This window comes from Meleagris gallopavo, chromosome 1 (genome assembly GCF_905368555.1).
Source record: "Meleagris gallopavo chromosome 1, MGAL_WU_HG_1.1, whole genome shotgun sequence".
Taxonomy (NCBI): Eukaryota; Metazoa; Chordata; class Aves; order Galliformes; family Phasianidae; genus Meleagris; species Meleagris gallopavo.
In genome coordinates this window covers 126,936,946-126,964,112 of record NC_139404.1, presented here as the reverse complement: position 1 = coordinate 126,964,112, position 27,167 = coordinate 126,936,946, and the positions used below count along the sequence as shown (strand labels likewise).

The 27,167-nt window shown below is 39.0% G+C and overlaps 2 protein-coding genes across 10 annotated transcripts in view; both read right to left on the bottom strand.

Annotated features, from left to right (window-relative positions):
* The window catches only part of ASMTL (acetylserotonin O-methyltransferase like), a 29,680-nt gene extending 21,667 nt beyond the window's left edge, over window positions 1-8,013 (bottom strand). For 2 of the 3 annotated variants that reach the window (XM_085213093.1, XM_085213111.1), the window contains exons 1-5: window positions 7,849-8,012; window positions 6,072-6,203; window positions 3,510-3,557; window positions 3,092-3,156; window positions 994-1,055 (exon numbers count right to left, since the gene is read on the bottom strand). In XM_085213093.1, coding sequence (XP_085069219.1) covers window positions 994-1,055; window positions 3,092-3,156; window positions 3,510-3,557; window positions 6,072-6,203; window positions 7,849-7,941 — 400 coding nt within the window. In that variant the 5' untranslated portion in view covers window positions 7,942-8,012. Of the gene's footprint in view, window positions 1-993; window positions 1,056-3,091; window positions 3,157-3,509; window positions 3,558-6,071; window positions 6,204-7,848 lie in introns of all 3 variants that reach the window. The other variant, XM_085213102.1, reaches the window with a different exon arrangement.
* Window positions 8,014-14,022: 6,009 nt separating this feature from the next.
* P2RY8 (P2Y receptor family member 8) overlaps window positions 14,023-27,167 on the bottom strand; it is a 31,064-nt gene continuing 17,919 nt past the window's right edge. For all 7 annotated transcript variants that reach the window (XM_085213178.1, XM_085213161.1, XM_085213197.1 and 4 more), the window contains one exon: window positions 14,023-18,543. In XM_085213178.1, coding sequence (XP_085069304.1) covers window positions 17,402-18,475 — 1,074 coding nt within the window. In that variant the 5' untranslated portion in view covers window positions 18,476-18,543 and the 3' untranslated portion in view covers window positions 14,023-17,401. The remainder of the gene's footprint in view (window positions 18,544-27,167) is intronic.

The window sequence follows — 27,167 nt, the reverse complement described above, 5'->3', positions numbered from 1 at the left end:
TGAAAGAACACAACGATTCAGGTGAAGTTAAAAAAATGCTAGTAACCAGTCTTCCTATGCTACGTGTTGATGAAAATTCTGTCTGGAACGTAAATGCAAGACTTAGCAACACATTATAATTATCAGTTAAAACAAAAGTGAACCCTAAAAAAACCCCAGACACCTCTTCTCCTGAATCACTTGATGAATATGCTGACTTCAGCTATTTTTATTCATCTGAATATACCATGACTTCAACTTCTAAACTCCAGATGAGACAAGCTGTCCTCAGCATCGCTACTGACAGTACACGCAACTTTATTTTTCCCTTAAACAAGAGAAGGCATTATTCTTCCTAGACTGCTCACAGACCACTTGAAATCATTTTCTTTCTTTTTCAGCTGTTCTTTTTCTACTGTACAGACATCAATAACATTATTGGATCACTGATCTTATTTCTGCTACAAGATCTAAGAACAACCATTCCAATAAAAACAAAGCTATAATGAATTTATCTACATAAAACCATATTCATTGAAATTTCAGAAGAGATTTTGATACACGCTCCTCTAATGAAGTATTGACATAACTATCAGAGGAAATCCTTTAAACACTCAGATTTTGACATTAGAGTGCTCAAAAAACAATTGTTTACTGAAAAAGTTACCTGATACAGATATATGGCTCCCTACAGTTGCCATGTCTGAATTTCAGTTACAGTATTTCCTCCAGTTTACACTGATCTTTTAGTTTGTCCCATAGATCTCAGAGCATTTTTGTAAGCTTGTATTTTGTCATAAAGGAAGGGCGATGACAACTGAATGCAGTAAGGAGGACAGCTTTTGTGATGAGTTTTTAGTTTAAATATTAGGTACTTCCCATTTTGAGTTAGACACCAATTCAGACTATATAAGAGAAAATTCAACGCTATTTATTTGCTGTCCAATGCAAAGTCTTTATGCAAATAATTACTCATGAAAACACTGAGTAAAAAAAACAACAAAACTAAGGTACCTTTACTGCTGCAGTGTATAATAACCACTCCTGTGAAAACGCTGTGCTCCTTCCCATTCAATCTGTGAGGGAAAATCATTTATTAAGCAATGGTTATGAAACCTATCACAAGAAAAAGCATTCTTCATAATTATATTGCCACACCCCAAAACAGATCATACAAAAACACCAACATGATTTAAATGTCATAGGCAAATACATTCTTAGTTCAATATAGGTGAAAAAATATTAACAAAACTCAATTAAAAAAAAAGTTAAGATTTATGGCAAGACTCTAAAAATCCCACTAATACCAACGTCCACAATTTGAGAAAGCAATTAGCTGTGTCAGACTATTCACCACGCAGAAGAAGCAACTATTTCAAATGCATAAGAAAAAGCTAGTCAACATTTACACTACCATTACAGGTACCTTCACTGAAAGCCACCAATAAGCAGTTAGGTCACTGAGCAGGCTTCTAGCATGGAAAGCCTGAAGTAGTCACCACACTTCTAGTGGCTCCAGAGTGCCACACTGTGGCTGAATAATTGTAAAGGCATTAAGTTTGTGTAATACAGAAGCAATTAAATTATCCTAAATATCATGAAAATTAGATTTTTGAAGAGGTTAGCCAGGCTACCATGTGATGTGACCAGAAGCATCTCACTCTTAACACCTCACACTGAAGTCAGTGTGATTAATTGCAGAATGAAACCCTGAATCAAAAATCTTTAATCTGATACTTCAGATATGAGGACATATTTTGTCTAAATATTTTCCAATTCATTCAGAACACAATTAACATCAGTACATAATAGGACTTTTTTTTAAGAAAAACTTGGTATTATTTTAAGCAAAAACAGTAGTAAGAAGTCTCTTGCCAGACTTTAAGAATCTCCTACTAGTAACATATGTCACTGTTATATAGTAAAGAACCAAAACAAAAAACCCTACTACTATTAAATTAGCAACATGCCCCAAAGGATTAAAAATTCAGATTAACTCACCAGTGCAAAAAAAAAAAAGTAATCTGAAAGCAGACTTAAAGAAACCCAACAGACTCAAGGTTAGACCTTCAGCTAAACTGCAAACCCAGCCAAACCCTTGTATTCTGTTTAGCAGACTCCTCAGTTGGAATATGAACTGCTCAATCAAGCACTGCACCCTCTTTTTCTCTTCCTGTACAACACAAGACTGACTAGCAGACTCATCACATTTCATCCTTTAAAAATGAGGTTATTGGTTTTATTTTATTCAGTTAGTGTTTCTTTAAAAATAATGAACAAAAAAAAAAACATTAAATTTGAAAAGAAAAATATCCTTCAGGAGGAAAAAAAAAAGTAGAAGCTTAAAAGCCTGACAGCCTATCCACTGAGCACAACAATGGATGTAAAAAAAAAAAAAAAAAATTCCTCAATTAAACTGTAAATCCATAAAGCAGAATCTGGGGTAGAGCAAAACTGCAAGTATAGCCTCAGTTTGAGATACTAACACATTTTCTTATAATTTCACAATGCGACCCTACTTGAACAGATGGGCTGGAGAAGATGACCTAGAGGTTCCTTCTAGCTTTAATCATTCAATCAGTCATTTTCTCTACTGACTGTATTAGATCTTACTTACTGAAAAGTAAATTAGAAAAATGTTTATCCAATAGTAAATTTAAACTGAAGACATTGTTCATTTCTTTTGAAAGGAAACAAAGTAGTAGGAGTTCAAAGCAGGTGTCAATGAGCATGCATCACTCTCTCATACATGCAATTATCTTCATTAAAATTCAAGCCTCAAACTACTTCTGTTCTTTTCCTCCATCATAATTCTCTCCCTGTCTTCCCCTCCAGCATCAATTGAAGCATACAGAAAATCCTGCAATAATTCACAAATTAAAGTGAAAACAAAATAGTTTGTTAAGTCCCCCATCACCCTGCAGTGAAAGGGCAAGAACAAGTAGCTTTGGCTAAGGGAAAAACACATCTAGTTTTCAAAAACAAAACTGGCTTATGATATTTAAAAACATCAGAAAAAAATGTGGCCACAGATTTCTCAATATACATCTATACAGCTCCCATTAAAACAACTTAAATGTACACATTTTGAATCTTATGTAGAATTACAAACCTTGATAACATCCTATATGCATCTTGCTTATCAACTGGTTTCTCCAAGATCTGCTCATCCACAGACTAAAACAGAAAGATAGAGACACCGTGCTGTGTTCTCAGTTGTCCGGAAACTGAGGATTTAAAATAATGATTTAAAATAAGTTTTCAGCCACATTTACAAAATGAGACTACTGAGCAGAGCAAGAAACACAGATACTACTGTCTCTGGAAGAAGGGTACTGAGGCTTCAAGCACTCAAGACAGCAAAAATTGCCTTGTTAGGAAGCAATGACTTAGTAACCTCAAAATACATCTCACCTCAGGTGCATCTAGTGAAAAATCATTTCCCAACCCCAACTTCAAGCCTAAATATGCTTGTATTTTCTACACATGTCATGGTTTAAAACATTGCTAAAGCTCAGAAGACCTCTTACCACAATAGTGTCTGCTCCTATAACAATATCAGGTGTTCTCAGGTGTTTCTGAAAAGGCATAAAGAAAGAATGTATATTTCAAAAAAAAAAAAGTAGAAAGGATAAAACACTTTAAAAAAAGAGGCAAGAAAACATTAGTTCACCAGGTAGATTTACAGGCAGGGCTTTACAGGGAACTGAAAAACATGACGCTTTTCTCCTTTTGCACTGTATACAAAACAGTAATCCTTTATAACACTGCAGAAGTGAATAAAACAGGAGAGTTGAGCAGACTAATATCAGGTTACAGCTTCACCCAAATACATTACTGATGAATAAATGCATCCAGGAGAGAACTGTCTGCACTCTCAGAGGTCAATTTGATCTTGAAAGGGCAGTTAGATTTCCTTCATAGCAAGCATCCTATGCAGTGGGGACAGGAATACAGACCTGAAGCCCTGTAGAACCACCTTTTATAGTCAAGATCTCTGAATGATTTCTCTTAGCTACAATTCTACAATACAAACCTAGGGGAACACATACAATACAGTTCAAGAAACTGAGAAGTATAGGCATACAAAGAATCCTTATAGCCCTTTCTTTCTTGGCTTTAAGCTGTATGTAAACTGTCCTTGTAGATAAATTTTTATTTACTTGCATGTTAATGAGGTAAATAGCTACTATTTAACACGAGAGAAAATTTGTCTCCAACTCTGGCCCTTAAACAAAAAAGTTTATAGGGAGGAAATTTTTCTCCAGAAAAAAGATCCTTTTTCAAAATGCATTTAGAAATCCACTGAATGAACATTATCACCAGCATACTGCTTTGAAATGAATTGTAGAATGGTCTGGGTTGGAAAGGACCACAGTGATCATCTAGTTTCAACCCCCTGCTATGTGCAGGGTCGCCAACCACCAGAGCAGGCTGCCCAGAGCCACATCCAGCCTGGCCTTGAATGCCTCCAGGGATGGGGCATCCACAATGTCCTTGGGCAACCTGTTCCAGTGTGTCACCACCCTCTGAGTGAAAAACTTCCTCCTAATATCTAACCTAAAACTCCCCTGTCTCAGTTTAAAATCATCCCCCCTTGTCCCATTACTATACACCCTCGTAAACAGCTGTTCCCCCTCCTGTTTATACGCTCTCTTCAAGTATTGAAAGGCCACAGTGAGGCTCCCTGGAGCCTTCTCCTCTCCAAGCTAAACAAGCCAGTTCCCTCAACCTTTCCTCATAGAAGAAGTGCTCCAGCCCTCTGATCATCTTAGTGGCCCTCCTCTAGACCTGCTCCAAGAGCTCCACATCCTTACTGTACTGGGAACCCCAGGAAAGGCCAGTGTAAGGCAGATTGCAAACCTGGGTTTGATATACACTCTCCTAATTTCAAGCTATTCTCTGAAAAAAGTTGATAGAAACCTGGATAACAATTTACACTGAAGATCATACAATATTTGCTTTGAAGAATGGTAACATCTGGCAACACTGTTGGTTTATAGTGTTTTCTGACATCAGTATAGGCTGAACAAGTACACTCCTCTTTCACAATTGTAGTAAGATATTATTACAATATACTTCACAGGATCTCATCAGCCAGACTCCTGAAAAGGTTCTGGTAAAGAACAGTCTGATGTGCTCAAACACAGCAGTTGCAGACAAGGGCAGAAATCCAACTGACACTGCATATTTGATCAAAGATTTTATAATATTTAAGAATCACAGACATGAAACTGTTAGATTCTCACTCTTTTTAGATTATGTCAGCCTTCTTCTCCAGTGTTTTACAGCAAGTTGTCTCCTTTTTCTGCTTTCCAAGCAACTTCATTCTTATGAATTCTGAATTCTCTCGTCACAACTGTTCAATTGAATTATTTTTTTTAGTGAAAGCTACAGCAAAGCTCATGGATTCACAGTCAACGAATTCCTGGAGTGAGCAACTGTCAGGATAAGAGCTAGTCACAAACCCGATGCTGTAAGGAACTACCAATTATTCATCCCAAGACAGAACAGGTGCGCTGCTGACAAAAGATGCAAGACATGTCTACCTGACAAAAACTTTATTTGAAGGCATTAGGCCTTCTTGTATTTAGGTTGAGTAAATTTCAGGATGCTATCTATCACAAATGACAAAACATTTCCTTTTAATGGGGAAGATCACTCACAGACTACCTAAGTAGTACATGGAAGTTAAGTTACCGTAACACACAAAATCTGAAGACAAAAGTCTCATTGCTGAAATAGCAGGCAACTTAGAATCATAGAATCATTTGAGTAGGAAGGGACCCTCAAAGGTCATCCAGTCCAACTCTTCTGCAATGAACAGGAACACCTACACTACTTCAGGCTGCTCAAAGCCTGGTCCAGCCTGACCTTGAACTTCTCCAGAGGTGAGATGTCCACCACCTCTCTGGGCAACTTGTTCCAGTATTTTACCATCTTTATCTCAGTTCTTACTGAGATCCAATCTAAATCTCCCCCCTATTAGTTTGAAGTCATTTCCCCTTGTCCTATCCCAACAGACCCTACTAAAAAGAATCTGTCCTCTTCTTTCTTATAGCCCCCCTTTACCACACGCATTCCACACTTACCACATGCATTCTATTTGCTACTTCAAGAGCTTTCTGTTTTGCTGTTTCAATGGCATATTCATAAGGGGCTGCAAAAGATGACTTTTCAAGTGTCTCTTTAAACCAAGATGGAACTACCTCAAACCGTAGGCCCTGTAACAAAGAAAGGAAAGCAGTACAGAAAGTAATCGCATTAGAAGTTGCTCCAAGACACATCAGGTAAGTGACAAATTCAGTTTCTGCTCCACCCACTTTAAGACATCCTACCTTTACGCTTACAAGGGGGAAAAAATATGCTTTTAATATTATAGGGTTCTTTTCAGTATCAAATTTATGTACCCTGGGGATAGTCTATTCCTATAAGTAGAGTTTTTACTGAATCCATTCACAGTACTTGTGCAGCAGTACTGCATGTTCTTACATGAGCTTTACCACCTGTAGTTATACACTATTAAAAATGTAGTAAGTAGAAAATAAGTAGATGGTTTTATTAAAAACATTGTACTTCCCATCTCCAGATGACACACATAAGTTTACTATACCCAGCAGACATTACATTTCTAACAACTTGGCACATGTAAACCTCTATGCTTCTCTTAATCTCCATATACTTTTTTTACATTTAAAGTTCTGAATTTTCCTATGAAGAAACCTGTGTAATTACATTACACATTTTGTAATCATAAGTGTTGGAAAAGACCTCCAAGACCACCTAGTTCAACCATCGACCCATCACCACCATGCCCACTAACCATGTCCCTCAGTGATGCATCCACACATTTCTTGGACACCTCTACACATGGCGACTCAACCACCTGCCTGAGAAGCCCATTCCAGTACCTCACCATTCTTTGGAAAAGGAATTTTCATAACACCCAACCTGAGTCTCCCCTGGTGCAGCTTGAGTCCATTTCCTAGTTATAACTAGTTATGCAGGAGAAGAGGCTGATCCCCACCTCACTAAAACCTCCCTTCAGGTAATCGTAAAGAGCCATAAGGTCTTCCCTGAGCCTCCTCTTCTCCAGACTGAACAATCCCAGTTCCCTCAGCCACTCCCCATAAGACTTATGCTCCGGACCATCACAGATACATTGCCCTTCTCTGGGCACACTCCAGGATCTTGATGTCTTTCTTGTTGCAAGGGGCTCCAAAACAAACACAATTCTTGAGGTGCAAGCTCATTAGTAAGGTATAATATTCATAGTACTGCCAGTCCACTATCCCAGCTTGCACATGCCTCCAGAGACCAAATGCTCTGGAAGGATTAAAGCTTCCTTTATACTTCAGAAGTGCTTTGCAAGAAGAAGGGCAACTACTTTACCCCCCACAACAGTAATAACTCATCTCATGAAGTTAGGGCAACAGATTGACCCTTTTAATTACTCCAGGTAGTGTCAAGGTCTTCTGAGCTTTTCTTTAACAAACGAGACGTAACAGTGCTGCCTTTTAGCAGAGTAATCTGTTCATCAGCTGAGAAGCACTTAAACACAGATAAAACCTAAGATGGAACCGAACCGGAATCTAGAAGGTCATGTTAACTCATGCACACGCATGTAACGAGCTAAGAGGTTTCAGAGTAGAAGCACACCGAGCAGGCCGAGCCAGCTGCAGCGCACTCCCCGGGGCCGCTCACATAAGCAGCCGGCCACCCGCCGCGCTCGCCCCAGGGACAGAAGACCGACAGCAACCGCAGGAGCGCCGGCCTCCGCCCTCCCCGCGCTACCGATCCACGGGCCAGGCCTCCTTCCGCGCCGACCCCGCCGAGGGGAGGGAAGAAGAGCGGCTCGGCAGCACTCACCACATTGGTGAGGATCTCCTGACGGCGCGGCGAGGCGCTGGCCAGCACCACCCGCTTACTGACCAGCTTCCCCAGCACCGGACTCAGTACCATGACCGCGGAAACAACAACCCGACGTCCCACTCTGCGCACCTTGGGGGCGGGCGGCGGGACGGCCTTATAACGGCGGCGGGGCGGGGCCGGAGCCGGGCAGGGCCGCCAGGCCGCGGCGGGACCCGGCCGGCCGATTGTACGGGGAGGGTGGCGGCCCTGCCAACGGCTGGGGGTTGGGGCTGGGTGGGATTTGAGGTCCCTACTAATCCCAGCCGTTCTATGATCTCTCTTACTTGTGGAGACCCAGGAACTCAAGTTATATAATCACTGCTTGCCTCTTCTGGCTGAATTCTACTTACAGACTGCTTCTCTGATGTGCACAAAGAAATTTTCAACAGTTGAAATAAATAAATAAACAAACAGGAAACGTGAGAAATTTCCATAGAACCCTTTCCAAGAAAGTTCAGTGTCCAAAAATGGAGATGGCTAAAGGAATTTTTGCAACCTAACATGTCAAAGAGTGAATTAGGTTGCTTAAAAGGCAAAAAGCACAGAGCTGTTAAAATACTTGTATTCATTTCCATGTGCGTTACTTATGCAGGAAAGTTCAAAAAACCCTTTTTGAGCACGCTAAACATCATCAAGTAAGCTATCACAGTTTAAACTGTGATACAAAGATTTTATAAGTAATTATTTCTAATTTATAAGTAATTATTTCTAATTAATCTTGCCTTGCAAGAGCTGGGCAAAGCAAGTGTGAGGCTGCAGTGAGGTGACCGAGGTGAAAGCTGGTGACACCAACAGTTATCAGAAAAGTTTCTGCCTTGGCAGACTGTGCTAGTCAAAGATTAGCTTGTCCAAGGTTGGTTATGAAACTGTTGACTTTTTCAAATAACTGGTGTATTTTGAACAGAAGCAAAGTAATAGAACTATAAATACCTTTCCTCAACAATTTTTTTGTGAACTTCTCTGCTTCTTTGCCTGTACGTTTATACTATGGCCATCACAGTAATAACTTGCTGCGTGTATAGAAGTAAAGAACGCTATGCTAATCAAACTCTTGTGCCAACATTTTTATATATCCCAGTAAGAGTTTGTATTTTAACCTGAATGTATTATTTAGCTGAGTCATGTAGCACAAGATCAAATGCTGTGGGGAACTATACAGAGAATCACAGAATCACAAAATAGCCTGGGTTTGAAGGGACTTCAAGGATCATGAATCTCCAACCCCCCCCTTCCACATGCAGGGCCACCAACCTCCCCATTTAATACTAGACCAGGCTGCCCAGGGCCCCATCCAATCTTGCCTTGAACACCTCCAGGGATGGGGCATCCGCAACCTCTCTGGGCAGCCTGTTCCAGCACCTCACCACTCTCATAGTAAAGAACTTCCCCCTCACATCCAACCTAAATCTTCCCTCCCTCAACTTCAAACCATTTCCCCTTGTCCTCCTACATTTCCATTGCAAAGAAGGTAGAGAATCCTACAGGTGTCGCTATGAAGGGAATGAAACATTTCATCTTTCACAAGACAGTTTGACTTTTCTAAGACAACTTCAGATTCATTCATTCAGATGTACGTTTTTGAGAAGCCTCTTTCTGGCATTGAAATTCTTGTTGTAGTCCAATTTGTCTACACAATTCATGAAGAGGTATCTGTTCATTGTTACTGTAGGGAGAACATATGTGATTTAAAGATGGATTCCATTTCACCAAACAGCGATCAGCTCCAGGGAATCTCCTCTGCTTAAAATTGACATAATTGTATCATTCAACATTATCTGCATTATTTTTTTTATCTTGTGGATTTTGGGAAAATCCTAAGACTTTCAAGAGCTGTTTTTCCAGACTGAGGGAGTGCTTTCAGAGTGGGTACCTTAGATCTTTTTCACAAAATTGCTAGCTCTGTGCTCTCCTAGCTCAATTTTAAGAACGTAATTATAATATCAAATAAGTTTTCTTCAGCTCAAGTCTAAAGACTTTGTTCTCTTCTATAAAACTTTGAAGGCCTGCAATAGCTCAGTGTGCCTACATGGTCGCTTCACATAATTCCTTCTTATCTTAAGCAGTCTTTCAAGAACATAGGGAATTTTTGAGGAAACCACAGGAAGTCATTCAGGATTATTTTCAGTTAAATACAGAGTCTGTGTATTATATAATGTCCCTATTCATGTTTTTATATGTACTTCATTTAATGGTGTTTATCCCACATAGTTATCAAATGATATTACACCTTGCCTATGAAGAAACTTCACATCTGAGGGAGTACAACATATCTCGTGCCAAAGACATATCAGCCCATCTCTCTGGCAGCTTTATGCCCATCTGATGGGACAAGTAGAATTAACCAAATCAAACACGAATGTAGCAGTGCCCACGGGGACCATGTAGACACTCACAAGGCACCTTTTTAACACAGAAATTGTCATCCAAGCCTTGGTGAAGCACCAGCATACTTAAATAGTGTAAGGAAGTTCCTTCCAAGAATTAAAAAACAGATGCCAGTACTTCAAACTAACTTCTGTGCTTCTGCCACCAGGGAGGTGTTGCAAGGCAGAAAAATCTAGAGTCTTGAAAAAATCCCACTGAGAACACAGCTACACCCCAATGAATGACAAATTGTCTCCTTTTACTGTCCAAGAGGATGAGCTACCAGGTCCACAGCAACAGCACAGGGCAGAAATATGAAAGGAGTGTTTCCCTTCAGCTCATTTCCACCTGACAACAATATGTGCCAGTTTACACGATACAGAAGCAGTGCTCTTTCCCAGCTGTTGCCATAGCTGTGCATCTGCCACTGAGAGCAACTTCTCTGAACTGCAATTTCCTTTTCTCTCGGGGCCAACAAATGGCCTCAGGGGAGAAAATGGGACAGTGCTGAATAACCCTACAAACACTGAGACAGAGGGGTAAGAGTTTGCTGACAACACTCCTAGTTCTTTGTATGTTTGTAGGGCAGTGGTCTATTTCAAATTCCTGGGTCTCTCTTAAAGCACATGGCCTCCTCGTGCTGCAATTGTGGTTCTACATCTCATCTCAGTGCTGCCCCTGTCTCATTCCTATTAATGCTTACATAAGCTCCAGAGAAAAATAAATATCAGATTGTGAAGCCCACTTTGTCTTGATTGCTTATATTCAAAAGGACATACGAACAAGCTAATAAAATGCTTTCAGAAAATGTATGTTTACATTATGTCTGTACTATGTACAAAAAATGCACACTATATATGTTTGTGTGTTTATGTAAAACATACACAAATATTACATCACATACAAATCTACATTTGTCTAAGTATGAAAAACAAATAGATTAGGTCTTTTAGGTCTGGTAGGGCTTCCTTCTCTTCTGCTTATACAGTGTAGTGATTACTAGAAAGACAATGCTGCAAAAGCAGAAAAAAAAATGAAGATAAAATGCAGGGAATATTTTCGTTTATTTCAGCTGGAATTCCAGCTCTTCCAGAAAGTGATTTCCTAATTGAATCTCCACGTTTTGTGATCTTTGTATGTTTACTATGCCAGTCTCCACATGAGGGCAGTAGATTCCATCATTTTTCTATGGCTTTGCTGTATTTACATAGTTGTGCACAACTGTAACCGGTAGGGACAAAAACCCACAGCCACAAGCACTCGAAGTACCATTTAGTAGACTTAGCTAAGGATTACCTAATATAGCTCTGTGTGTGTGTATGCGCGCACATAGGGATACTCAGAACTAAAGTTAATGTCAGATAGTCTTGAAAGTTGATGTATAAACAAAATAGGAACTATAAGAGGACATCATAAAGATACCTTGCTTGTAACAGCATTTAATGCCTCACCAGCAAATGTGCACGACTATGTGAACAGCAGTAACTGGGACCCAAATACCTTTATGAAAATGCAAGTGTAAAATCTAGATTAAATACTGTTAGCTTACAGAGTTTGTCTTCTACCTTCTTGATCAGATCAGATTTATCAATTAAAGAAAAGTTATCTGCTCTACTGTATCTTATTTTTTACCACATTGAAGGCTTGGCTTTAGCAGCAATATGTGGAAATAGTTGTCTTTCTACAAATATGTTGACATTTTAGGAAGAATCATACTGACTGATTTGCATTATTCATCACAATGTGGTGAGACACTGATGCATTCTGCACAGACTGGAAAGCAACGTGATATAGGGAAAGGAAAAATGTCAGCCTGTGGTCAGTAAGCAGGAGCTGGGAAAATAGCGCTATTGATGTTGCATTGCTGAATCCTTTTGAAGAAGAAAAATTCACTGCACATCCCTGCAGAGTTTTAAAGTGAGAAGTTTGTATACACTGTTAATAGAAGTAAACAGCAAGATGAGAGCTACAGTCATTTAACATGATATATTTGTCTTGAATTTTGTGGAGCCATAAAGGTTTAAGGAAGTGAGAGAGACTTGCAGTCTATTTGTGCGTTTGCTGTGGTCCCCAGGAATATTTTTACCAGCTTATAAGCCTATATGGATTTCCATCAGATGAGCAAGCTCCTGTTAAAAGTGTGAAGATGGCAGAATAAGAAGAAAGCTATCAAGAAGCAGAAAGTAGCAGGCCCAGCATACTAACATTCCTTTCGTGGTGTGGCTTCATGGTAATGTGAAAGTTTATTAACATCTGGATGTCTGAACACAACCGACAGCAAATACAGCTATCACGTGGATTCCAGAAACAGAACAGGCAATCAAGATGTATATTGCCATGCACTAAGACACTTAGAGCAACACTTAATATCTAGTTTCTGATCAGATGAACTGTGCCTGGCAAGCCCACATTTCTAGATATCTGAGTTCCTCTGTGAGGTGTTTGCTCTGTATCTAGGTAGTGGTTTATTTATCTGTTAATCATATTCCTTTCTTTGCAGCAAGAATCTGGAGAGTTGCTGCTGCTTCCAACTTTCACACTGAAAGGGCTCCATGTTTCTAAAGTAAAATTGGCTGTTTATGAAGAAAATTATTTACAGACATTCTCCAACCATGGATGGTTTCTGTTGGAGACAAACTTCCTGCATCTTTTTCCATACTCTCACTTATGGTATTACTTCCCTCAGCTTCCATAGAGGTTACTTCTTCAGCCCCTCACCCATCTCTTACTTGAATCTGTTTATACTTCCCCAAAGCCTTTTCTCCTTTGACAAGGTCTTTAAGATATACAGCAGGAGTCAAACCTTTGAGTTCCTTTGAATTTGAAGCACTCAATGAAACACTTTCCCATTTTCCTTGTACCTCACCTGTATTCCAGCAACAACAGTTGAGGATGTGGAAGATATTGGGAAAAGCTTCAAGGGAGAATTAGCCTTGGCAGCTCCCTCGAAAGATAATGTGCACATTTTCCTGGACAATTCTGATATGACAGAGCCAGGTCATGTGAACACTGATGCAGGAGCTGTGGAAAGAGAACCACCACAGCTAAAATTCTTCAGAAGAAAAAGCTTCTTGAAAGATTGTCTGCTTGGCATTGTAATGAGCCAAGATAATCAAGCAGGTGGCATTTTATTTGCGCTAAAATTTAGAAGGGTATCCTGGTTGACATCTTCAACCTCTTTAAGAGTCCTCAGAGTCTCCTCAGCTGTTAACATATCTCCGGCTATTTAGACTTAAAGGAAAATATAAAAAATCATAAGCCTTACAAGCAAATCATGGAAGACTGAGAGTTCTGTAGAAGTCCAGACTTCAGACAGATTTTTTGTCGAATGGCTTTGTCAGAAGGCTTTTAGAAAGATATTTCAGCTTAGTGTTGTCCCCTACTCTATAATGTTCTCCATGATTATACTTTATGAGTTTGACAAGATCACACTTATGCACAAAGATGTAATCTAAAATGATTGTAATCCAGAAGAATATATTATGTATGAGTAGCATGATTGAAATCTTGCTTTCAGCAACTCCTTTTGAGAATATGAACTTCATCATAATTGAGGAAAGATAGTACATGATTTATTTCAACAATGAGTTCTTCATTTTTTTTTCTTGTGAGCATCCCATTGCCAGCCTCTAGTATTTATATATAAGATTTACTATAGAAGAGTAAATGGACAGGTATACAGAGAAAAGAAAAAAAGACAGTTTTCAGAGAGCTTGGAAAAGTGAGAAACTTTAAAAGTTGCAGAGATGTAGAAAAAAGGGTCAATAGCAATGGAAAACCAATTCATTTTATTTAATAACTTGATTTCCATGCCTTGTTCTAAGCAGAGAAGTAACTTGCACATGATAGGTGCAAACACTTCTTAAATCATGTCCTTTTCATGGTTTGTTTATTTATTCATTTATTATTATATAAAAAAGTTCAAGCACATTCAGACATTAAATTGTTAAGCAATAAAAAAACAAACCCAACAATAACAACAAACAGAACATGAGCTTATATATATCCATAGCTTCTCAGTAAAATTACTGCCACAGAGGCAATCTAGTAAGCATGTCATCCAGATCTCATACTAGAATCATAAAACCGTAGAATCACCAAGGTTGGAAAAGGCCTCCAAAATCATTCAGTCCAGCCATCCACCTACCACCAATATTTCCCAACTAAGCCACATCCCTTAATACAACATCTACATTTTTCTTGGATGCCTCCAGGGACAGTGACTCAACCACCTCCCTGGGCAGCTCGTTCGAGCACCTGATCACTCTTTCAGAGAAGAAATGTTTCCCAGTATACAAGCTGAATCTCCCCTGGTGCAACTTGAAGCCATTCCCTCTTGTCCTATCAGTAGTTATGTGGGATAAGAGGTCTACTCCCACCTCTCTGCAAGCTCCTTTCACATTGTAGAGAGCAATAAGGTCTCCTCTGTGCCTCCTCTTCTTCAGACTGAATAATCCCAGTTCCCTCAGCTGCTCCTCATTAGACTTGTGCTTCAGACCCTTCAACATCTTTGTTGCCCTTCCACAGACATACTCCAGGTCCTCGATGTCTTTCTTGTAGTGAGGGGCCCCAGGATGAGCACAGTACTTGAGGTGCGGCCTCACCGTAGCTGAATACAGGAGTATAGCAATGCTATTTCTGATAGAAGCCAGGATGCTGTTGGTCTTCTTAGCCACCTGGGCACACTGCTGGCTCATATTCAGCTGAGTGTTGACCAGTACCCCCAGGTCCTTTTCATCCACACAATCTTCCAGTCACTCTGCCCTAAGCCTGTAGCATTGCTTGGTGCTGTTGTGGCCAAAGTGCAGGACCTGGCACTTGGTCTTGTTGAACCTCACCCCATTGGCCTCAGTGCAGTGATCCAGCCTATCCAGATCCCTCTGTAGGCCTTCCTACCCCCAGGCAGATCGACACTTCCTCCCAACTTGGTGTCATCTGCAGACTTGCTCAGAGTGCTCTCAGTGCTCTCATTCAGGTTGTATTGTATTGAGCAGAACAGGCTACAGTGCCAACCCCTGGGGATCACCACCCATGACTAGCCAGCAGGTGGATTTAAGTCCATTCACAACCACTCTTGGCCTGTTCATGCAGTCATTCCTTATTCTAGCAAAGACTGTACGTGTCCAAGCCACAGGCTGCCAGGCTCTTTAGAAGAATGCTGTGGGAAACAGTGTTTCCCTAAACTGAAGGCAGTATAGATATGAACTTCACAACAACTTCTTAAATGGCAACATATGCTTATATGTATGTATATATACACATAAAAATACACTTAAACTCACATACACTGAACAAGGAGGGTAGTAGTCTTACACCTTCTGGTGTCCCTTGAGGACATGTTTCCAGTGTCAAAGAGCAGTTCGTTGGGTTATTTTTGAAGTGACTTCTTATCTTCTTCTTTTAAAACAACCCCCAAAGCTTCATAGCATGCACCATCAAATTCAAAATGTTGTTCACTTCCACATTCCTTTTCTGAGAAACAATCCCATTAACAAAAACTGAAAATTTTGCCTAATCTGAGCTAACTTGAGGCCAGCTGATATGAAGAAGTACCTGCATGGGATATTGTTCCTATTGCTTTTGATGCATGGTTGAGAAAAGGATGAAGTATTATGGTGAGTTGAGTGAAGCTGGAAAGAAGAACATTTTCAGTCAGTTGTGAGCAGCTTTTCTGTGTTGCAAAAGGAGCAATTCAGTATTTTTCAAAGTATAACAGTTGACGTCCAACGTGCAAAGCTTCTGCCTTTTCTGCTCTGTTTGATGTCAGTTACATTAGAGACATTTCAGCACATTTCAGGATGCAATAAGTGCTTGAAGATTAAATTCAAAATCAAACAGAACGAAAATCCACATTAGAGCTGGAAAAAATAACAAAGAAAACTATCTGCATATTAAGGAAAAAAAAAAAAAAGAGGGAGAAAGAAAGGGACATTAGGGTAAGTGACAAAACAGTTTCTGCCAAAGTGTTGAAGACAGTTTTGGTTGAGAGAAAGCTGTAATGCTTTAAGTGGATGGAAGAGGGATTTGAAAGCAAGGCAAAATCATGCTAAATTATCATGTGGGCCTGCAAAACATGTATAATTGAATTTTTGTCTTGTGATGATGGGACTTCTTAGGAAAAACCCAGCCTGTGTATCTTTTCAGACAGAGTAGATAAATAAGGCATACGTCCAAACTACTGAAAGTACTGTGCTATGTCTTGTATAGCTTTCTTTATTATTATTATTGTTTCTTTCTTTAGAGGGGTAGAGCAGGCAACTGTGTAGGGCATGCTTGAAGAAAATGACACTGAATGAGCTGGATTTGGACACTACAGTCCCAAGCAAGTAAGCAGTGGATTTTTTTGTGTGTATTTTTTTTTCTTTCTGTTTTGTTTTTACTTTAAACACATTAAGTTGTCTTCTCTTCTTTTACCTCCTTCTCCATCCTGAGAAATGAGTAATTTCAGAAAATGAAAATGTAATCCATGCAGCAGTTGAAGTTGTCTCAAATATTCTTTGTTTTAGCTTTTCTTTCATTGCATGAGATATTTTGCTAGATAAAATTGAAGTAAACAATATGAGTCAGTCTAACCTTTTCAAAGGTTAGTGTGGTTTGATTCCGATAAACAGTCGGGTGAGTGTTGTGGTGAATTCACAGTGGCTATGTATTAAGCATTAATGGTAAAATGACAAGCTATGTTTACTCATTCTTTCATAGAAATACAAGAGAGAAAGCAATACATTAAAAAAACCCAAAGCACAATGCTTAGAAAAATAACTCCCCTTTCCCAAATCCCTCTTCAACATAAGCTTTAACTCATTCATATGCAGCAATATTTCACATTCATCTAGGACGTCAAGCTTTGGGTAATGCTTGAAATTTTACATCTTAAATGTAGTTCTTGTTCTAAACTTATCCTTTCGACTAATTCCAGGCTAACCCTTAAAAAACTATGTTGGGTTTTCTTCAGTGGTTTTTTGAATAAACTCAGTTTCTTTTGTGCTTGCACTTCTTATCAGCAAACAGTTGTTTACTAAAGTAGCGTGCACAGTATGAATATGGTTTGATGTCTGTCACTGGAGAAAGTTATTTTCAGAGTAGCTATTCAAAAAGAAACATTATCTACCTCTGCATATGGAACTCAGAGGTGCTTTCCAGCTTGAGGCTAGAACACACTTTCTTGCCTTTGCAAACAGATCTTCACTCCCTCTAAGCCATCCATAGGTCCACTTGACATCGACCTGACTGACATGGTCCTGCCAGAAAATAAGCTTTCTCTTCTAGTTTCCAGGCTGTCACTCAGTGGTACCTTAGGGCGAAAAACTTGCATGAACTTCTGGTAAAATTCTTTAGATGCAAAATAATAAATGAAGGGATCTATGCAGTTGTTGAGGCAACTTAAGCATAAGGTGAGTTTGTAGGCAGGGTACAAACTCCTTTTATAAAACAGACGGACAATCATATGTGCAAGCAGGATAAAATTATTGGGGGCGAAGCAAGTGATGAATACCAAAAGAACTATAATTGCCAGGTATATGGATCTAGTCTTCTGCCTGTTACCATATCTGCTTGATGTCTGAATAAGCTTCCGAATGGTGCCGATGTAGCATCCAACTGTTACAATGAAAGGAATCAGAAAGAGCACAACAAATAGGGTGAGAAGAAAGGCTACCCAGGCTGCGAAGTTGGGCAGCATCTCCCATTTGAGGACATCAAAACAAGTTATAATCTCCAGTTCTTTCACTTCATAAGTCAGATCTGTGCTTTCCAATGGGTAGAAAGCTAGTAGCAAGAAAATCCACATTACCATGCAGGCACCCAGGGCATATCTTTTTCTCCTCCACTTGATCAACTTCATGGGATGCACCACGCCCATGTACCTCTCTATGCTGATACAGGTCATAGTCAGTATGGAAGAATACATGTTGGAGTAGAACATCACAGTCACAAGGCTGCAAAGAGTCTTGCCAAAGGTCCAGTGATTGCCATATATGTGATAAGAAATCTGGAAGGGAAAGCAGCAGGCCAGCATGAGATCCGTGATGCTCAGGTTGATCATGAAGATAACAGAAGGTGTTTTGGGTTTGATGTGCCAGCAGAGCACCCAAAGGGAGAAAAAGTTTCCAGGAATACTGATAATAGCCACCACTGTATATACCACTGGGAGAGTGATGGAGATAGCTTTATTTTGAAGCATTGCAAGTGTTTCAGCATCCAGGTGGGATCCGTTTTTAACCATTATTCAAAAGAGCGTTCTTGTTCTCTGTAAGCTAGCTTGATCATATCATGAACACTTGGCTTGAAAATCTAGAGAGAAAATGTCAAGAAAGAGAAGCAATACGTCAAAGCAGAAATTGCAAACATGCTTAATATAGTAATTAAGTATTAATTTTAAAAAGCCCAATTTCATTTGATGTTATTCCTGAATGAACTGAATCAATTAAAATTTTCTGAAAACTGCCTTCTTCCTTCTACTTATTGCATTGCTTTATCTGTCTCATTTATTTCTAGCTTTGAACAGCTACTTTTTCTTTGCTGAATGGCTTTCTGATAGTTTTACAGTCTATACATTACCATTACCACACTTCATTGTCATGTGATTGTGACACAGAGAAGATCACAAACTGGAATTAAATTGATGTCTGCATTAGAACACTATACCATAAGTTCCTCAAGAGCTAAATCCATTCTATATACTCTGGATGTCAAGACCTTGCTGTCTTGTAATACTGAATATTTTTTGAGGTTTTTTTTTGTTTGTTTTTGTTTTTTGTCCAATGAAATAGCAATCTATTCCAAGTAAATATATATATTTAACTGGGGAAAGGAGAACATGCAATCAATTATTTTTTGTATATCTATGATATGAACTGAATGTAAGAGCAAGGCCATGTATAATCAAAAGCCAGGGACAGACTGTGTGCTTTAAAGGCTAGAGGGAACAGCAAAAGAAGTCGCACACCTTCTTCTATCTAAAAGAACAGATGCTGCATTTCGGTTTTTGAAAGATATCTTATCAGTGTCACCCGTAATTCTGCAAAAGGAGTTTCAGTTTAGCAGTCTACAAAAAAGACCCATGCTTTCACTGTCTGACCTTTATAAACCTTTATTGGCAGACACAAGTAGCTTATGGTTTGGCTTACTGTAGACAGTGCAGCATTATTTAGCAGCTGCAAACAGGAACTCATATCTCAAAGTACTAGATGCATACATGTAGTACAGGAATGTAATTTTACAAAAGCCAAGGGTCAAAAATTGAAGAAATGGCAATGAATGGTGTGAAAGGCAGATGGTCAATGAACAGCACGTTCTGTGAAGAATGGAACTATGGACCTTTCAAGGATTCCAGGCCAAGACATTTGATAACTTTGGATACATCTATGGTGTTTTTATGAATAAAGAGGAACAGAGAGTGAGTACAAGCATATCCCTTTACATGGACTCTGATCACCTCCACTGTTTAATGCAAGTATCTCTTTCCAAGACACACCTGCCACAATAGAGGCTAGCAGTTAGTGTCACTTAAGCTCAGATCTAGTCAAATAAGACCTTTAATGTAACTGTGTAGTCTTAACCTTGGAGCAGTGTGTCTGTCCCTCAGAGTAGTGGTCGGCCCACAGTGCTGAGTATCTCATGTTGGCAAAAGCTATTCTGCCAAAAAATGGTGCTTTCTGAGCAAAGCTGTTACTGATTAACTTCTTAGCCCTTTCACAACATAACTGTTGATGAGTCTTGAGACCTGGCAAAAAATGAAGCTTCTAAAGGCTGTAGTGCGAAAAAGAAATATTCAATTCTAAAAGTAAAGAGTGCAATCCAGAAAAACTATAAAAAGCACAGCCACGGCAGTAAGAAGTTCACTGTGGGCCTATTTCTGTAGTTTCTTGATCTGATCAATAAGTGCTTCAAATGTCACCTAAAAATATTTGAAAATAGTGAGAGTCAGTATCAAACAGGTAATAACAAGAAAATAGAAATTGCAAAGAAGTCAGAGATGTGTTCTGAATACATACATGAAATTGAACACATAATCACAACTGCAAAAAATACTTTGAACTAAATTCATTGCAGATGAAATTCTGTTCTTGTCAGTGGAGTTGTATCAAGAATTAAAACCAACTCTTCAATTTTCAGGGGAACTAGAAAAGGCATTTAACTGACACATAGCTCTTAAAAAAAAAATAACGTAATGCCATCTATTTCAACTGTTCTATCCACGAATAACCATAGTAAACATGAACCCATTATTGCCTTAAAAATCTTTGTCGAGTGACAGCCATTCATGCCTAGCAACCCTATATTTCCCAAAACAAACAGGAAGGTTTTATCTATTCCAAAGTATTTATAGAACTTTAATGTTAAGCCTGTGAAAGTGAAAGACTTTTGGACTTGGAGACTGAGAGATCTCACCTCCAGATGCTATTCCTATAAGAAGCATATGTATTTGTGAGGTTGAAGTACAAGTGAAAATTTCCATTAAAACTTTCACACCAGGCACAAAGTTGTTGAATATCTGTTACACTGAGTTTTATATAAGGAATAATCACAAACATATTTTCTGAAAGCAGCTAATAAATCACAGAATCACTGAATTGTAGGGGTTGGAAGAGACCTCTAGAGATCATTGAGTCCAATCCCCTGCAAAGCAGGATCCCTGCAATAGGCTGCACAGGTAGGCTTCCAGGCAGGTCTTGACTATCTCCGAAGGAGATAACTTAGAAATAGGAGAAGACTCTACAGCCTCCCTGGGCAGCCTGTTCCAGTGCTCTGTCACCCTTACTGTGAAGAAGTTTCTTCACATATTCGTGCAGAACTTTCTATGCTTTAATTTATAACCATTTCCCCTTATCCTGTCCCCACAGACCTTTGAAAAGAGGTTGGCCATGTCCCTTTGACTTCCACATTTAAGATATTTATAAACATTAATAAGATCCCTTCTCAGTCTTCTTTTCTCAAAGCTGAACAAACCCAGGTCATCAGCCTTTCCTCATATGAGAGATGCTCCAGGCCCTTTATCATCTTTGTGGCCCTTCGCTGGACTCTTTCCAGGAGACTCCTGTCTTTTTTCGCACCAGGGAGCCCAGATCTGGACATAAACTTGCTTTTTCAGAAAGTACACAATGACAAGAAAGAAGGGAACAACACACAGAGATGCTAAAATATGCAAAACAGTTGGGATTCAGAGCCATTAAGGGTTAAAGGCAGATTTTATACATTTACGGGACAGAACTGTCAGTAAAACCTAATTGCCTCCCAGATTTAGGCACCCCTTGAACTGGGATTGTAAGGCTCTGGGCTTTGCTGTTCTGCCTACAAAAGTTCTCCAAAAATGGTGGGTCCCCTTGGCATGGTTTTCTGTAAGGAAATTGTCCATCATAAGGAGCTACAAAATATGTCCATCGCAAGCAGTGATAGTTCCTTAGTGCCTTCTGCAGAGGAGTAGGGAGCCTGCAGGGTATGGAAGACTTGCAAGCTTTCTTATGGAAATGTGGAGTACAGAAAATCACCACTTCATCTTTGCCTTTCTTTTTGCCAAATCTTTCTGGATCACTAATCCTGAATTTCTTGCTCATGAAACACGGACCACCAGCAGTTCCTGCTCTGAGTCGCCACTATTTTTGATGTTTTGCTTTTAACAGCAATGGATGAATGAAGCTGCTGGATTCACAACACAGTATTTCAACATGCTTCCCCATTATTCTGTCTATTAGTACTACAACTATATTTCCATCTCATTTGGGGTAATATGAAGTCCTTCCCCCATGGCAACCACAGTCTGTGTTTGTCACTTGTGGTTTTAGTTGAAAATGTCATAAATAAAGCAAGAAAGTTTTTTTGTTGTTATTTGGTTGGGTTTTTTTGTTGCTTTTTTTGTTTCATTGGTTGGTTGTTTTTTAGTATTATAATTACATTCTCCTTCCATTTATGAGCTGCTTTCCTGCAATTCCAGACTTCCAGTACAATTTAATTCAATGGAGTTGCCATGAATCACTGCAAGAGAAAATTTCCTGCAGAATAATTTTACAACATAAAATCTCACCTCTGGTTTCAAAACTGTAAACATGCATTCTCTTACATAAATATCCTGTAAGAAAGATGTTGTTTTATTTTGGCAACAGCTGTGTCTGAACTATGACAAGTGAAGATGTAGGTAGACAGAAAGAAAGACTTGATATGGATTCTTCAAATGAGAAAGTACAGTCATATTGCCATTTACAGTAGCCCTAGAAATTTGGGCATAGAGAGAGAAATGTTATGAAATACCTAATTTCTGGAACATTTAGTAGACTGGTGTATTTCAGTTCAATACTAGGTACTAACCCCTCGCTAAATCTGGAGAGAATATTTTTGCTCCTTTTCACACTTCCTCACTCGGAGCACTCAAAAGGTTCACTTGTAATTTCAGTAAGCTGTAATCATAACTGAGGGTGAAAGCTGCTTAGTGATTCTTTTGTCGGGGATGGTGATTTCTTTCCCTTCAGCAGACAAAAGATGGCAAATAAAATAGTAAAAGGTATACGAAGAAACAAAGACTAAAAAAGCAGAAGAGAAGAGAACTCTCTTATTTCTTTGTCATGGAAGAGTAACAACAGAGATGTCTACTTTCTTTTTAGGAGATTACTAAATAAAACTGAGGTATTTCCTTTCTCTCATCTGTTCTTTTCCTGTTGTGTCAAGTGCACCTGCAAGAAAGACTGAAAAGCCTGTGAGCTGACTGAAAATAGATTTACCATTTTGTAAAAAGTTTTGTGATTTGAGGAGGAAAAATAAATCTCAAAGCATGCCAGTAAGCAGAAAGCCTTCTAGTGTTTATTCTGATTCATTAATTTGGTTCACTACCTGGTAAAGCATTCCTGAGTAGAATATTAACTCCTTGTTTCCAGAATCCTTTGAAATCTTTGCACTTTTAGAAAGACACTACTCTAGCTGAGGTATGTAGGACAGCATGATTCACGCTCCGGGAAAATAAACAAATCAACCAACATGGAATGCTGAACTTAGTTGCAAACATATTCAGAATGAAAATAAAAGCACATATTTTATTGTAAATGCTTAAGGAAGTCATATTAAAAGTTTTTAATGAAAGCCAATGTGAGTAAAAATTTTGGTTTGTATTTTTTTTTTTAAATCAAGATAGTGCATTTTTAGCAAAAAGTAACACTGAAGTTCTTTTACTTGCTCTGCTTATCATTAACAATACAGTAATGAGAGCTAAAGGATTAGGATAGTTTATTTCTAACTAAATTTAGCTAAAAGTGATGAAAACTTAGGAATCCTCTACATGTAATATTCCTTCTGGGTATTCAACCTCTGCTGGACTGTTGAGTTTACAGTTCCTGTCGAGTTAACAGAATATTAGACCAGTGTAGAAAACAGATCGTTAATTTCCTTTGTAGATTGGGTATGAAAAGACGAAATAGCAAGGAAGGCCAAGGGATAACATCTCGAATTGTGAGAAAAGTGACAAACACTTTGATGTTTAGACAGACAAAAGGGTTTTATATGAGGAAAAACAAGAAGTATCCTTTTTTTAAACACAACTCAGTTCTTGCTCCCCAAGCATTACTGAAATAATTCAGAGAAGCATTTCTCTAAGTGTTCCTGCTCACCCAGCTGAGGAATGTCAATGAGTGTGTTGCTGATCACGTTCCCAGAACTAAATGCCGACTTTGCTGAAAGAGGCCAAAGGCTTTCCCTGGACGTTCATTCTCACTTGCAATAAACTTTTGTGGAAATTTTAACACCTAATGCTATACCTCAACAAGCCAAAGGTTTTGTTTGCTCAGTCAAGATCTGAACCTGTCTTCTAAGAAACTTCTTTGTATTTGGCCTTTGCTGTTCTTTTTGCTGAGGTTTTTTGTTTCTGTTTTGTTCTGAGTATCATACTTGCAAAGATCATCAAATGCTGCCAAGGATGTAGCCACTCTATCACAAAGGTATTGTTTCACACTTTATTAAAGTCTTTAACTTATTTTCTTAAAAAAAAAAAAAAAAAAAAAAACTTTCAAGAAATGAACATGCTTGTGTACTTTCCATAGAATCATCAAGGTTGGAAAAGACCTCCAAGATCGTCCAGTCCAACCATCTGCCTGCTACCACTATTTCCTACTGAACCGTGTCCATCGGTACAATATCTAAATGTTTCTTGAACCGCCTCCCTAGGCAGCCTGTTCCAGAGCCTGACCAATCTCTCAGAGAATTATTTCTTAACATCCAGCCTGAATCTCCCCTGTGCAGCTTGACGCCATTTCCTCTCATCCTATTGATGATTACATGGCAGAAGAGACTAATCCCCACCTCACCACAACCTCCCTTCAGGTAATTTTAAAGAGCCATAAGGTCTCCCTTGAGCCTTCTCTTCTCCAGACTGAACAATCCCAGTTCCCTCAGCTGCTTCCCATAAGATTTGTGCTCCAGACCATCACAGATACACTGCCCTTCTCTGGACATGCTCCACAGCCTCAATGTCTGTCTTGTAGTGAGTGGCCCAAAACTGAATACAGCACTTGAGATGCAGCCCCACCTGAGTACAGAGGCATGGTCGCTTCCCTGCTCCTGCTGGCAACACTATTTCTGATACAAGCCAGGATGCCACTGGCCTTTGTGTGTACAGGTACTGATCTGTATTTCCAAGCAAACAATACTGACAACAACCAACTAGCTGCAAAATTCTGGACCTTCTATGTCATTTAGCTTTGAACAAATAAAATTTTGTATTTTTCACAGAAGATTATTCAAGTAAAATACATAAGAAAAGTAAATGCATGCCTCCACTACAAAAGGTGAAGTATTTTTACACTGAAAGAGTGACTTTAGAAATGCCATACTGATTAGAAACTCTTGCAGAGACATATTTCAGTCTTTTTTTAGGTACACCTTGTCAAAGTAAATCTTATGGTGGTTATGGGTCTGACCTCAAACAGTTAGGTCAAGGCAAAACACAAGTGTCTTCCCTCCACAAATATTTCACACTTAGAGGTGAGAAAACTTCTATTTTTAAAGCGAAGAAATGTGGAAACATTACCAGCTTTAGTGTAATGGAGTAGTAAATGCCTGTTGAGTTTGTCAGATGCATCAACCTAAATGAAAGCAGCTTTATTCAAAACTGAAGAAAAGTAATCTTACCACTAATGCCTATTAGGGAGTACTTCTCCAGCCTGAGGGAATGCAAGCAGGCAGCTCCCATAGTAAAACAAAAAAAGTCACACTGAGTGTAAAATCTAAATACACAGTTTAGAGATGGGTAAACATCACATGGAAGTACTGTTCTGATTCCACAGAACTAGCTAAGTAGAAAATTTAACTATACATAGCTACATTTACATTTCCCCACGTCTCTCCTGTAACATACATTTTTACTGATAGTTGAATATTACTGCACTTGAACTTTTGCCTTTGCTAACTATAAATTAAAAAATTAGGATTCTGTGCTGATTGCTAACACTGCAGTTAACAACGTTCATTCTATTACTGGTAACAGTTTGCAAATATACAGCCTGTATTTTCCATGTTAGTAACCCTGTTCAGAGTGAACCTAGTCAATCCCATCCTCTAAAAGTTCATCTCTGGCATATTCAGGTTTATGGAAATATTAGTATTTCCATAAACATTAGGTTGTGGAATAGTCCTGTGCTATGACAGTCAGTACATGAAGCCTGAATCTATGATTCTAAGTGCTGCCAAGGAGCTGGTTTCATCATAAAACAAAGTGGTTTGCAGTTTCAAGGCAGCTTTCAACAATGGTATGAGCAGTCTCAGGTCAATTTGTATAACTACACTGACCAATTTTCTAGGCTGGTCTAAATTTCAGTCAGACTAAGTAAGCATCCTAAAGTGGATTTAAATTATTCTGATTATTACGCTCATAGCTAGAATGTATCAGGTATATATCAGTCTTTCCTACACACACAGACTCTGTAAGCCTGATTTTTTTTAAGCCTGATATTTTAAGAAGTGTTAGCAAAGGTCACTGTCCATGTGCATGCTCTTATTTCTCAACAGCACAAGGTAACTTGCTTCTTGTTGAAATAATGCTGTCTTGCACTTAAGCATGGAGCAAGAGCATGCACGCAAGCAGTTAACTGAAAAATTGCTGATTCCTGGCAGGGAACATTGACTTCATGCAGTTTTTATCAGATGGCTACCCAGAGTGTATGGCAATGGACAATCAGTTTGCAAAACACTCCACCTCAGCAGATGTCCTGAGCCGCATGGAATGATCCTATGCCAGAGGGCTGCAGGTAGCTTGCCACTAAACAATTATTAAACAGTATTGACTTATAGCAAAACATTGATATTTTTATAAACGTCAACCTCAAAAAGTCTAAATTTAAATAATACATGAACTAGTTTTCTGTATTACTTTGCATCTTTGCATATTGTCTATGCCCAGGATTGACAAACGTTTTTTGGTCTGCAGTTACCTCCTACTATGAGTAAATACCTCACACAGTCATTGTGAAAGTCAAATGTATAGTTGAGACTATTTCCCTTCTGAATTCAACTGTCAGGAAAAGAATCAATACTTTGTTGGCAAAGGCCATTTGTGATAGACAATTCAAGGCCAGGCTAGATGTGGCTCTGGGCAGCCTGGTCTGGTGGTTGGCGACCCTGCACATAGCAGGGGGGCTGAAACTAGATGATCATTGTGGTCCTTTTCAACCCAGGCCATTCTATGATTCCATGATTTCTGTGGAAACTACAACAGATACAAAGAACACAATAACACTATTTGATAGAGCAAATTATCATCAACAAAACACTCTTTTTCAACACAATCACTACCATTAGCTATGCATTTTCTGCCAGTGATGAACAAGTGCATACATGCTGGACTCATAAAAATCTGCACCAGTGGAGTTGACAGCTGTGCATGTAGCCATTTGGAACATGGCTTATCTTTCACATCTCTGATGCCACTGCAGAAATGCACC